Below are 14,292 nucleotides of genomic sequence, written 5' to 3'. Positions count from 1 at the left end.
AAATGGGAGTTGTCAAAATATCTGGAGGGAGACATGGTGGAAAAGAAATGTATTATGGAAATCTTTGTGTGATATATCTCTAGTGCAGGATTTTGGCCCTCTAAATGTTGATGAACAGTATTTCACTCCATTACGAGTCACCATTAGCCAAATAGTCTAAGCCTGATGGGAACAGGAGTCCACCAACATCCTCCTAGAGAGTCACAGGTTCACTGGCCCTGCTCTAAAGGGTATACTAAACTATTCTCTTTTGAGAGAAGTAAGTGATGTACATACAAATGTCCAAAGAGTTCAGTTACTGAATATATACAAAACAAACAGAAATTTTCTTCCAGTGAGAGCTATACATTACCCTTCAGTTTCTTGAGGCCACAACAGGTTGGGCCCTAGGACAATGGCAATGTTGCTTGGGGTCATTTTATTTACTTCCTGCTGTTCAGCGAGCTTGGCCAAAAAACGGATCAAGTACCTGAAAAGGTGATTAGTAAAATAATTTTCTCACATGGCACTTGGGTTTATCTGCTGCATGCTGAGCAGGAAATAAAAAGGCAGAACATTTGCCACCACGGAAAGGCAGTAATTGAATAAGCATAAACCTCTTCTTCTCTTTACATATTTTGCTCTAGACCAAGGTGGTGAAGGAAATGCTATATTTAAAGAGAAAAACCTAACAATATAGTGCTGTTATAAGAGCATAATAAAACTTGAACATTAAAAATTATTTTTGAAGTGATGAATACTGGCAAAGGTGCCATACCTCATGTTATTGTAGTTGTGCTTTGGTAGATGGCTGCAAATTTCCTTGAGGTATTCCAGTCGAGTTTCTGGTTCTTTGATGCTGAAACGAAAAAGAGTGTGAAACATGAGGAGGAAGAAAAAGGCACATTGGAGACAGAGATAGAGGAGAAAGGAAGATAAAATGCAATTCCATAAAGAAAGGAGTCTCATCTACAAGGATAGCCTTCCTCAATCCAGCATTCTCCAGATGCATGGATGGACTATCATTACTCTTAGCAGTGCATCTACAGGGCTTCAAGTTGGAGAAAGCTGTTTTTATCATAATTATCTATCATAATTGGTACCTTAATTTTGTAAAGACAGAAAACGCGGTGTCTCCCTAGGGCTGAATTCCATTCTGAAGAAGGCCTCTCTCTCTTTCTTTTGGGGGGGGGGGGGGACACATTGTTGGGGGGGGGTGGAGTATCCAAAAGTAAAAGGATGGGACCAAAAATACCAAACTAAAGCTAAAGACTTGTTCAGCTTTAAAGCTCTTACTGCTGAACCTTTGGAGAAGGACTTTCAACCTTTTATAATCAGGAAAAAAAATACAAAAATGGATAAAACATCAGTGTCATGGGGAAGGGAGTCTCAGAGGTCAAAATTAGCAATAGCAAATACATTTCTATACTGCTTATCAGCGAACTAAGCATTCCCTAAGCGGTTTACAATGTGTAAACTAATTGCCCCCAACAAACCTGGGTACTCATTTTAGCAACCTATGGAAGAATGCAAGGCTGAGTGGATCTTGGAGCCCTGCGTGGGATCGAACTCACAACTTTGTGGCTGCAGTATAGGCATTTAACCACTGTGCCTATTAGGACACCTGCAAGAGGGTCACATTTGAGCCTAGTGCTTCAGATTCCTCACCTTTAGCATATATGGATGAGTCTATTTTTTAAAATTCTCAAACAGGATGATGAGCTGGCATAGTTGAAACAATGTGCAATCTAACCCTAATTCAGATACACAGTTTCATACACAGCCTGAGTATGAATCTGAATACAGGTCTCCCCAATTGAAGATCAAGATTCTAGCTAAGGAGGACCTCTTTATTAATTCTTGGTGTTTGGTCAGATGATGTTAAGGGGCAACGTAAGTGCTGTATGGCCTGACTTGTTCACTTGTCAAGTGTTCAGTTGTTTTCCATTGCAGACAACAACACAGGTCTTTCGCTAGTTTAGGCAATGTCATCTGATCTCCAAAGTGAAATAATAATGTGCATAAGCTCTAGGAAAAAATGTTTGTCTTCTTATTCCTAATTACCTGGCAGCTTTGAGCCAATCATCATAGAGTTCAGAAGTCATCAAAGGCTGGGGCAATTCTCGCAGGTAACACTTCAGTGCACCTACGATGGAAATAAAAAGACATGGTTTCAGACATGGCACAAGATGCCTAGTGTTCAACTGAGACAGACTGGGACATGTTTTTCTATCAAGAGCTGCATTCTCTCAAGAACAAAAAGTATTGTGGCTGGTCTTATTAAAGAACTAACAAGAGTTATTTGGAATAAGTCAGGGAACCATTAGGACCATAATGACTTACAGACATGTCCACTCAACCCACTTTTAAAAACTGTCACTTTTCTGACTGAAAAAGGACACTCATGCCCTCTAGGGAACATGGTACAAAATTTCACAACATTTTTGTCTCTTCTGGGTGTTTTAAGCCCAGGAGAGACACGTTTTAGAACTTATTATTATCATTATTATTATACTTATATCCCACCCTTTGTATTAAAACATACAAAATTGGGATTCAGGGCAACTTAAAAGACAGTACAATTAAAACATACAAAAATAGAACTTTAAAACAGAATTAAATTACTACAGTATTAAAACAAATTGCATGTTGAAATATCAAATACAGTTTAAAAAGAGAAAAAAAGTTTAAATCACACACACACACGCACGCACACACAGCTAGTAAACATGAAAATGACTTCCATTTTACTTTCTGCTTTTTAAAAGGCCACTTCTGGGCCTAAATCAGACTGACGGGCCAAAGAAACAGTGCATTTTCCCCCTATACCCTTTAGAGGGTATTTTTAGCAAAGAAAATCAAAGGGTGCCAGGGTTACAGATTTGGCTCATGGGCAACAAATTGCCCACCTCCTGGCATAAGCTTTTGTGGACCATTGCCCACTTCATCAGCTGCATGGAGTACTGTCTCTGTCGGCAGATATTTCTACACATTATAGGGAGGGGAGCCTGAGGTGGGGAATACAAATACTGATGATAATCTTAACAGTGGTCCTTTAACAAACAGTCCTCGGGATGTGAAAGGGATATCCTAGCAGGGATGAGATACCTGTATGTTGTTGGAAAGCCTTTATGCAATCCGAATTACAAGTACACAATTCAACTTTGAAATGAAGTCTTATGGGTGTGGATTGTAATCAGAAGACACACAAGAAATGGAAATTCAAATATTATAGACAGTGAGAATTGCCTGCCCTAATGGTCGTATGTGTTCATCTTTAAAGTGTTCTTCATTGTTTTTGCTGCAACAGCTACATCCATGTAGGCTTCCTCAAGGGAAACTGAGACTGTATAGGAAACTGAAAACAATAGTGGATGGGGGCTAAAGCCAAAAAATGTGAGTCTACCCCTCACTACTCCCTTCTCTCTTCTCACTTTGCTTGAGTGGATGGCTTTTTTAGTTAGGCCGTCACCTGTATGAGAACAGGGCACATAAAACCTGTTCATCCTTGCTCTAAACATTTTGAAGTATCTACCTGCCACGGCATGAGGGTCTGCATAAAATTCATCTGGAATGTTTGAGCCACTGTCAAGACCATACTTGAGTTTCCTCAGTACAGATGCTCCAGCTGCCAACCGGAAGAGCCCCTAGAGAACAGAAGGACAAAAACAAATCTGAAGCCAAAAGACTGGGAGCAAAGGCAATACTGGATAGTCAGCAAGTGGCACTACCTACCTCTTCCCTCATGCCTGATGTCAGCAGCATCATTACACAAGCTTCTATGGGAAGCGCAATCTCCCTTCCAGAAGCCCTCAGGTGAGTTTCCAGTGGCATCCCATACACCTTTGCCACACCTGGATCTGTAAGGAATGGGGAGTCTGCAAAACAGGAGGAAGGGGGGGCGGGGAAAGATTTTCAGAATAAATTCATTTTTGTACTACTGGGTGCTGCCCAGGATGCTTGGTTGCTTGGGGGAGAGAAGAAAATGGAAGGCCCTCATTCCATGAACAGAAGCTGAATGGATTGGCAGGTAAATCTCACCTCAACACAGCCAGTGTGTGACAGTGTAGATACCTGAAAATTTTTTTATACAGAAAGCATTTCTGTGTAAGACAAGGCTTTTAATCCAGTTGTAATACCCACATACAGGTATTGTGAACCAAAGACTGGCGGACTGCAGCCAATCTAGATTGATTTATTACCTTGTATACATGCAGTGCAATGCATGAAAAATCACATGAACACTCACCCTCCAATGTGTTACATATAGGCTGGTGGAGACCAAGAGTACCACCCAACAATGGAACAGCTACCTGATCATTGATCAGATAAATCATTTCTTCCACTCACATCCTATAATCACAGCTTGAGGGTGAGAAAGCTGTGGTCTTCCAGATGTTGATAAATTGTGACTCCCGTTATCCATCATCAGCCAGCCTGCCAAGGACTATTGGAAACTTGCAACATTTGCAAGACCACTGGTCCTCCAGCTTTGCCCTTGTGTATGCAACAGGAGACAAGATTTTATTTCAGAAGAATACAACTTGGTTCATACCTGGTTGGCAGTGTGTCTCCTTCAGCTCTGCTAATGTAGTATCTAGTGATCCCAGAGACTTCCGGTGATACTCTGCTTGAATTTCTAGCAACTGCCAAACAGAAGAGGAAGAAAACCAAAACAAACCTAGACATTTATAGTTTCATTTTGGCCAGTAATCTTTCCCAGCCCCTCTGTATGTTCTGTCAAAGAGTGGAAAAAAGGCACCATCCCTGGGGCCCAAGTGTCTCTCCTGGGGCTGTTTTTTGGGGCCCTCAACCACTCCAGTCCCAAAAGTCTCCCCTTTTATGGTTAATAAAAGAATCATAGAATAATAGAATCGTAGAGTTGGAAGAGACCACAAAGGCCATCCAGTCCAACCCCCTGCCATGCAGGAAATCTCACTCAAAGCATCCCCGATAGATGGTCATCCAGCCTCTATTTAAAGACCTCTAAGGAAGGAGACTCCACTACACTCCGAGGGAGTTTGTTCCACTGTCAAACAGCCCTTACTGTCAGGAAGTTCCTCCTAATGTTGAGGTGGAATCTCTTGCATCCATTGCTCCATTGGGTCCTAGTCGCTGGAGCAGCAGAAAACAAGCTTGCTCCCTCCTCAATATTTAAACAGGGCTATCATATCACCTCTTAACCTTCTCTTCTTTAAAATAAACAAATCATTACATTTCTTGTTTCAATACAACTCCTAAATAATTTCCCACAATATCTGCTTATCTATCAAACAACTGTATTGTCCATTAAAAAAAGGGGGGGGGGGAGAGAAGTAAATGAAAGTTATTTGCTATTTCAAATGGTGTCTAAGCTTAGACAGATGTTTTAGGTTTCCTCTAAAGCAATCCTATGTGTATCTGTTCAACAGTAAGTTCAGGACAACATACTCTCAAGGAAACCTGCATAGGACTGCAGTCTAAGAGTTTGAACGAATGCATGCAAGGAAGAGAATTGAAAGCATAATGATTTCTCAGCACTTCAGACTGTTCTTTCATTTCAATTACCCAAGCGACTACTATCAGGCTTTTCTACTTAGGACCAATGGGTGAACAACATTTCTATTCCTTGTTCAAGTATCTAGCAAAAGAAGGTGAACTGCCTGTCCTGGAAGCATACAGGAGCAGCAATTCACTGTTAAAATAAGTTACATGGTCCCTTTGCAGTTTTAATATAAAGAAACCCCTGCTCTTCAAAATCTTTGACCACTTCCATTTTTTGTTTTCATTTTAAGGGAATTTGTAGGGCCCCTAGAGAGTCCCAGGGGCTGAAGGCTGGCCTCAAAACCTGCTGCAATTTCCCACCCTTGCTCCAGAGAGTAGCATCTGTTGAAGAGATGTTGGAATTACAACATAAAAAGATGAGATGGGTGGCTGTGATGATGGATCTTTTCTCCAGGTAGATATAGCTGAAGGGAGAAATACCTTTAGAGAAGAGCAAACTAGATATTATGGATGCTTATAGGTAAGAAGACTGCTACTTCTACCAACCAAAAATTGCGCTACAATGTCATGTTTCCCTCCTTATTAGTAAGATGGAAAATGCTGTTGGAAACCATGGGAGGGGTACATGGAAGATACAGTCTGACAAGACAGTTGCTTGAAAGTCTCATGTGGAAATGCCATTAATGGAAGATAAATGACTATATTTCCTAAAATATATTTTCTTTTTCTAAAAGTATATCTGCAGAAGGTCCCAGTTTGGGGCCCAGGAGTATAGAACATGGGGGAAAACATAATTGCATGCACAGCCAGCCATGATACACAAAAAGGGAAGAATAAAAAAGATTGCATTTACATTATTACATTAAATTACATTAAAAGAGTCAATTGTAGATCTCTTACATAATAGCTAATAAAATTCTGAAAAGAAGACAGAGGTGTAATAACAGTCTTATGTGATAGGATGAAATGAGGGGAAAGGTAGAGAGAGATAAGGGAGTTGACTTACTTTGATAAAATACTTGGCGTAGCTGTCTTCCTTGGTTGAAAAGTGATACAGGTCTGCCATGTACTCATCCTAAACAAAGAAGTGTTGGGAAGATTGTATTTCATAAAGGGCCAAGCACAGAAACATTTCATTGCTTTCTGTTTTATGAATAATTTATAATCTTTACCAATAGCCTTGTTTCAAGACCTACCACCTGGGACCTTGGGGAAACTTATGGAGTGAGAGGACCACATTGGGCTCCCAGGGAACCTTGATGAGTCACACCCTTCTGGTGGCAACACTAATCCCAATCCCAATCCCAATCAGTATCTTAAGGGCTTTTGAGAGTTAACAAATTCAATTTTTTTAAAAAGTGTGTGTGGATTTTTTTTAGGGAGCAATATTGTTTATAAGCTACATTAGAGCCGAAATCTTTTTTTAAAAAATGACACCGAAAAGTGTTGGTTTATCCTTACCTTACTCTGCTCAACCTTCCTCTTCATCTCTTCTTCCTCCTCCTTCAGATTCTCCAACTTGAGAGCAGCTCCTGATGCTGCTGGACCAGCACCAACACCGGTGCTGTTACCAGAGGTCTTGGCAACTTGGTTCAGACTTCAGATTTTCAAGGAAGCACCAGAGGTGAATATTGATTTGATGACAAGTAGCAGTGTGTGAGACATAGAGACTGATTACATATTTGATACAGTAGGACAGCTGAATTCTTGATAAGAAAGCTGGGGATGATTATGCATAAGCCAGTTGTGGCTTGTAAGTCACATATGGCCTAAAAGGCCATTCTTATGTCTCCCTTCATAATAGCCTTTTTCCCCCAGAAGATAATGGACAAATCCCCTGAGAACCACACTTTTGGAAATTATAAGAAGGGAAGAAGGTGTCTGTCCTCCCCTATTGCTCCTTTTGAGTCAAAAGTGCATTTTTTGAAAAACCAGTAGTGACTTGTATAGCCAAAGCAGGAATTAGGAAAAAGGTGCCTTTCAGATTTTTTTAAATTCCAAATCTAGGATTGCCATAATTCTCTACTAAAAACCGGGACAAAATGTAGGATAAAATTTAGCCCAAAATGTAGGACATTTAAGGTCCTCCATTTTTCTTAAATGTCCTACATTTTGGGCTAAATTTTATCGTACAGTTGTCCTATATTTTGGTCTAAATTTTGTCCTACATTTTGTGCCTGTTTTTAGTAGAGAATTATGGCAACCCTATACAAATCCCATGGTCCTGTTATCCTTGGCCATCAGCCATGGTGGCTGGGCATTATAGGAGCTAGAGTTAAGAACATCTGGAAAGCACCAGGATGCCTCTACTTCAAGAAAAATATAGTACTAGAACTGGTGAGACCCAAAAAATTTTCTCATACAGGCCAAGTTAAGCATTCCCTTATCACATACAAATAAAACAGATTTTCCATAATCAAGCTGTCTTGTTGAGCATTGTGGAGATACATGTCTTTTGCTTTAAGTTTTGTTATGATCTGGCCACTAGATTACCCTAGTTAGCTTGGTAATGGTTCTAGGTATCTGAAATTGAGTTACACCTGTCCATGGAAGGGTAAAACTGACTTGTTTTCTTTATTTATAACCATTAATAGTGTTTGGTTTCAAGTTATTTATCTGCATTTCTTGTTCATCCCATTCGAAGGATTTTGGTAGATAATTATAGGGTAAAGGAATATCAGTTATTCACTTCTCTTCTTTATCTATGTATCTTCATATGCACACAAATATATTGCCTATTTTAACCAGTTGATTGCACAGAATCAGAGTGGCATTTGGAGACAGACAAAAAAAATCTTATGATTCTGTGTGAAAATCATAATGTAACTGAAACCCAAAAAAGCAAGGTGTCAGTAATCCTACAGTCTCTCTCTCTCTTTTTAACACACACAATCTCTCACCCTCCTCCTTCTCTTGCATGGCAGTTTACTGCTTGAAATTCCAGAGTTATTTTATTGCTCTAACTTGTAGATATAGGAAAGAGATAGTATAGATTGTTCTAAAGTAAAGTGCAACATTGCCCATATAATTCTGCATGTATATTAAATTCTACTTTCGGAGAACATTACTCAAGTGTCCTTTGTTAATAAGGCTAACATGCACTAGTGACAGGACCACCTCAAGGATAGCCACAGATTTTTCAATCTCCCTTCCCAATGACCTATGCCTTTCCCCTTTATTTCAGAGACTTTCCATTTGCAGACTGCCTTTCATTCTGTATACTAGCAAAAGAATGCTGCAAGTGATTTCTAGAAACCTGCAATACAATGTTATGGGTGATGTAGGTATTTTGGGGAAGGGTATGTATTCTGGGGAAGCTGTAGGAGGTATCTTATACCTCGCACAGTGCATAATGTCCCAGGTGCAGCTCCATCCATTGGCTGCTGATTGGCAGAAGACAGGGTGTCCAGCTATTTTTAGCCTTTATATACCTGGGGAAGAAGGAGCAGCCATATAATGGAGGAAGATAATGCTCCTTCCCCAAGTGCCAAGGGCAACCAGAACAAACCCAGACACACATGTTCAGTGGCTGGGAGTGATGGAGCTGTGCCTAAAGCCTCTAGGTCTGAGGAAGAAAGGAAGACGGAGCAACTTCCATCCCCATATAACAGCATGAGACTTGTGCTCTGCCAGTGTATCTACTGGATCTCAGCCTAGATCGGATGTGATCACCTATAACTTCCACCTTACTTCTCACTTCAGATCAGTGTAAAGTAAATAATAATAGATAAATAATTTATTTTGGCTTACTGCAACCAAAGTGTCTGTATGAAGTTGTACTTCTCAGTGACAGCCTCCATTAAGTTCTTTTGCAATACAATATAATATGATTTATCAATGGTTTCTGTTCTCAGCAAGGGGGAGCAGTAGTTTAATCTCTGCCAGTGTCACAGTGAGGCATTGCATTATGCTTCTTATTGTCATATTTATTTGTATCCTGCCTTTCTTCCAGTGTGGGACTCAAGGTGGCTTGTTGTTTGTTGTTGTGTGCCTTCAAGTCATTTTTTACTTATGTCAACCCTAAGGTGAACCTATCATGGGGTTTTCTTGGCAAGTTTCTTCAGAGGGAGCTTGCCATTGCCTTCCTCTAAGGCTGACAGCATGCGACTTGACCAAAAATTCACTCAGTGGCTTACACCACTTAAAACATACCGACAAAATCATACAAAAGTTAAAAAGTACTTAAACTATCAAAATTTTTAAATCTGTTAAAAACATAGAATGTGACGTTCTGCTTTACTAAAATGTATCATCATTATAATATAGATTAGATTACAGTAGTTATATTTAGTATAAAACAAAGATTACAAACTGAAATGGTAGGCATCAGTGCTTTGATAAGAGCCTTTGGGTGCATCTACATTGTAGAAATAATGCACTTTAAGTGCTGTTGCTCCAGCCTAAAAAATCCTGGGATTTGTAGTTTTGCAAGGTCTTCAGCTTTCTCTGGTAGAGTGCTGGTGCCTCACAAACCAACAAATTCTAGAATTCTGTAGGATGGAGCCATGGCTTTTAAAGTGGTGACAAACTACATTATTTCTACAGTGTGGATGCACCCTAAGTCTGTTTGGATTTTTACATCAACCGGTAGTGAAAATACAGAATGAGACAGAATGGTGTATGTTGTGGTGCTGACATGCTTGCAAAATAAGATTATTACTTGACAGCATAGGTAAACAGGCAGGTTAGTGGAGAAAACCTCTGCCTTGATCAAGTGTATTTCAGTTCAATCTTTGTGTTGACTGAGTGCTGAAAGAGTAAAAGTTTCCCTTCCTCCACCTTTGCTAAACAGAACTTGTCTTACCGTGCCCTTTTTATCTTGGGCTTTGCTTGTTTTAGAGATATGATGACTAAAACAAAGTCACAAGCTTCACCAGCTGGCCCTGGGCAAAACCATCTGCATCAGCCTACAGTCCCCCATACAAACACACTTACTGTACATTTCAGTGCTTTGAACAGCAGCGGGTTTAACATGGAGATGATGTAACAGAAAAGGGCTTCTTAAACATATGATGAACCTCCTCACTGAATGTGACTGCATTTTAAGAACTCTAAAAACATTTTTCCTCTGCCAGGTCAAAGCTACCAGCTCTTTGTTGCTGTGTGCCTTAAAGTAATTTCTGGCTTATGAAAACCCTAGGGTGAACATATTGTGGTTTGTTTTTTTCTTGGTAAGATTTGTTCAGAGGATTTGCCATTGCTATCCTCTGAATCTGAGAATGTATGATTTCCCCAAGGTTACCCAGTCAGTTTCCAAGTCCACAAAGGCATTCAAACCCTGGTCTCCAGAGTTCAGCACCCAAACCACTATACCATACTGGCTCTCTATCAACTGATTCTCTATTCTTTCAACTATTTCATGGCCAGTCCCATGTCTACTCCACCCCTTCCCTCCCCTCCCTCTCTCAGTACCGGCTCTTGATGGTATTCCAATCCAAAATGTGTTTCTGAAGATTTTTTTTGTGTTTCAGAATTATGGGCAGCTCCTCCTGGAAGAGATTGAGATGAAAGAGTTAGATCCAATCCCTAATAGTTTATTTTTTAAATTTCTTTTTAAGTTATTTTTTAACCCAAAATTCTAATTCACAATCAAAATAATATATATTCAAAGATTAAGAAACTGGAGGGGTGGGGAAGGAAGAAGATGAAAAGAAAGAGAGAGAAAAATAGAAAAAGAAAGAAAAATAAGACAAACAATTAATACAAAGTAGAGCTCTGGGCCCTAGTCCTAAGTATAATGAAAATAAAAATAAAAAGAGAAAAAATATTATCCTACCATTGCAGATCCAACTAAATAATCCTACTAAAATCACTAATAATCATAGCCACAGATTATAATAATAGATTCCTTATTGCTCAAAAAGCCCATAAACAGTTTCCAAACTTTGAAAAAGCCTTCAATGGGTTTATTCCTCAAAACCCACATTTATTTGGCTGTTTGGGCTAACTCAACCATCTTAACAATTTTAGCAATCTTAACAATCCATTTTCTATTGTCAGTGCTTCAGTCCATTTCCAAGTTTGCTGCTGTTATATATAGAAGAAATGGTCCATACTTACTATACAGTTCTTTATCCCTAATGACCAAGAAAAATATTTCTGGTAACATTACAAAATCTAGCTTTAAAATTCTTTTAGGTTAACATATAAATCTTAGAGCAGTAACGTTCCACTTTCTTAAAAGTCCACAACATATGAAAAAAAAAATCATCCTCCTTAACATCCTCAACATTGATTTGAAACATTCTGTGTCATTTCCAACAGCTGGGGTTGGAACAAATGGGGTTAGATACCATCTATACATTATTATTATTATTAACCTTTATTTATAAAACGCTGTAAATTTACACAGCGCTGTACATACAATCTTTTTAATTGGACGATTCCCTGCCCTCAGTCTTACAATCTAAAATGACATGACATAAAAGGAGAAGGGAAAGGTGGTGGGGCTAGTAGGCTAATACATATAAAGTACATAGCAATACAGGAAATGGTTCGATAAAACAGGCATCAAAAGAACATCAAATAGCAAGCGACAATTATGCAATGCCTGGGAACACTTCTCTGAACAGGATGGTCTTCAACTCTGTTTTGAATCTGGACTTCATCATACATCATCTTATACAGTATAGGTTTTCTTTTAAATTACTGCAAAAAAGGAAGTTTTACATCTTTGGGCCACATCTTCCCCATGCATCCTTATGAAACATTATGCCCCAAATTTTGGGTTCACTTTAGCATGTACACTTTTACAAGCTTATCTTCTGCCTTTTGTTACAGAAGCCATTTATACACCTTTTTAATTATATGGTATTCATCTTTACTTAACTCTAAATAAAACTCATTTTCTCTAACCCCTATGGCTACATTTCTCTTGTCTTGATTAAATTTGTCCTTAAATTGCAAATAAGCAAACCAATTAAGACATTTGCCTTCCTTATAAATAATCTCTGTTGAGTAAAACTTTGTAACCATCTCCAATTTTTAACCCATTCTTTCCTTTAAAAAAGGGCTTCCTGTGTGAGGTAGCTAATATTATCTTAGGAAACCAAATACAAAGATTTTAAAAAATTCAGCATTACCTTATCTTTACCATACCTACTGGCTGTTTTTTTCCATTACTGGAATGTCGTGTCCCTTCATAGTCCATGAAATGTCACTCTCATTCTGTTGTGCTTCTTGGATTCCTGATTTTTTTTTATTCCTGATTTGTGATGGCTTTTTTTGCCTCTTGTACAGATATTATGACACTATGGACAAGTGAGACACTCACTATATAATAGTTGGAGTAGCTTTAGCCTATGCAGAAACAATTTATTTACTGTTCCACTCCACTGATAGTGGGCTAAATGGCTCTGAGAAGAAAATAAGTGACTTCTGTTCTCTATCTTAACCCTTCTGACAGCTCAGAAAGTCAGCTTTTAAAAAAATTGTTAACAACATGCAACTACATAGTAACATAGTTGTAAACAACAGAGCTGACAAATGTGCCTATGCAAACATGCTCAAATTTGAGTAGGCTCTTTAGATTAGTATTTAATACTTTCATATAAATATTTCTTGTAAGCACACATAGCAAAAGGCTAACATGTGTAATGGAGGCGCCAGAAGATTTTGCATTGTTTGGACATTTGGGTGGAACAGAAGATAACAGAACAACTATATATTGCTCAGCTTAACACCACCTCATGATTGTTTAATAATAACAATAATACGTGATTGCTATCCAATGTTATTTTAATTTGTTGTCTGCTATATTTTATTGTTTAAATGTTAAGATGTATTAATATGTATTATGTTTAATTATTTTCATAGAATGTATGCCATAGGCAGGTTTAATTTATCTATTTTAATTGATTGTATGCACTGTACAGCGCTGTGTAAATTTACAGCACTTTATAAATAAAGCTTAATAATAAATAATAACCCCCTCTTCCTAGATCATAGATTGTGGCATTGTCAAAAAAAGTGGAGTGTCATTCTAATATGAGAAAAGTGAACCTGGCATTCAGATGCGGTTGCATTCTAGCTCCCACTAACCTCAGGCAGGGTCAGACAACCTCAGTGAGTCAGAGGTGATGGGACTTACAGTCTACCAATATGCAGAAGCATAGGTTGCCCATCCCTGCTGTAAAACAAAGTGTAGATGGGTGGAAGATCAGCATTTGTGAACCACAACCACAAAGAGACACAGGCTCCTATCTATCTTGCATTATTACTCTAACACCATACTATTGTTGTTACTATTGTTGTTCTTGTTAACTGCCCTCAAGTCGATCCTGACTCATGGCGACCCCGTGGATGAGACATCTCCAAGACCCCCTATCCTCCACTGCTCTGTTTAGGTCCTGCAAACTCAGGCCCATGTCTTCCTTGACTGAGTCGTATCCATCTGGCATGTGGTTTTCCTCCCTTTCTGCTACTCTCTACCTTTCCTAGCATTGTTGTCTTTTCTAATGAATCGTGCTTTCTCATGATGTGAGATGGTTACTATAAACCATCCCTATTTCTTTCTGGTAAATTACTGTCCCAAGAAGATCCATAAAATGCAATGTTCTGTACAGGGAACAATCTATGCAGGTACAATTTCATCAACTTGAAAAGTGGGGCAGGGGAGGATGCAATCAAGATCCTCCTACAAACCTTTATGTCCTATTCTTTTTAAGTACTGCTGTGTGGAAACAGAATGGCAATTTTCCCATTAACAAGCAATGATACAGCAGTGCCTCAGAAGCAACAGGGATTTCTGTGTGGGCAGACCCCCTTGTCACAGGAGCTTATGTCCATTTGTTAGGAAGGGCCACATTCCTGTTAGAGGCAACATTAAGA

At 39.0% G+C, this 14,292-nt stretch overlaps 1 protein-coding gene across 4 annotated transcripts in view; it reads right to left on the bottom strand.

The window, feature by feature from the left end:
* The window catches only part of SH3BP1 (SH3 domain binding protein 1), a 44,107-nt gene that overhangs the window by 6,618 nt on the left and 23,197 nt on the right, over positions 1-14,292 (bottom strand). For all 4 annotated transcript variants that reach the window (XM_089528125.1, XM_089528127.1, XM_089528126.1 and 1 more), the window contains 9 exons: positions 10,876-10,952; positions 6,925-7,060; positions 6,470-6,538; positions 4,535-4,625; positions 3,715-3,857; positions 3,515-3,626; positions 2,044-2,125; positions 758-838; positions 353-469 (listed from right to left, as the gene is read on the bottom strand). In XM_089528125.1, coding sequence (XP_089384251.1) covers positions 353-469; positions 758-838; positions 2,044-2,125; positions 3,515-3,626; positions 3,715-3,857; positions 4,535-4,625; positions 6,470-6,538; positions 6,925-7,060; positions 10,876-10,952 — 908 coding nt within the window. The remainder of the gene's footprint in view (positions 1-352; positions 470-757; positions 839-2,043; positions 2,126-3,514; positions 3,627-3,714; positions 3,858-4,534; positions 4,626-6,469; positions 6,539-6,924; positions 7,061-10,875; positions 10,953-14,292) is intronic.

This window comes from Sceloporus occidentalis, unplaced genomic scaffold (assembly GCF_023333645.1).
Source record: "Sceloporus occidentalis isolate IW3139 unplaced genomic scaffold, rSceOcc1.0.p SCAF_5, whole genome shotgun sequence".
In the NCBI taxonomy this organism is placed as follows: domain Eukaryota; kingdom Metazoa; phylum Chordata; class Lepidosauria; order Squamata; family Phrynosomatidae; genus Sceloporus; species Sceloporus occidentalis.
This window is presented reverse-complemented; position numbering and strand designations above follow the sequence as displayed.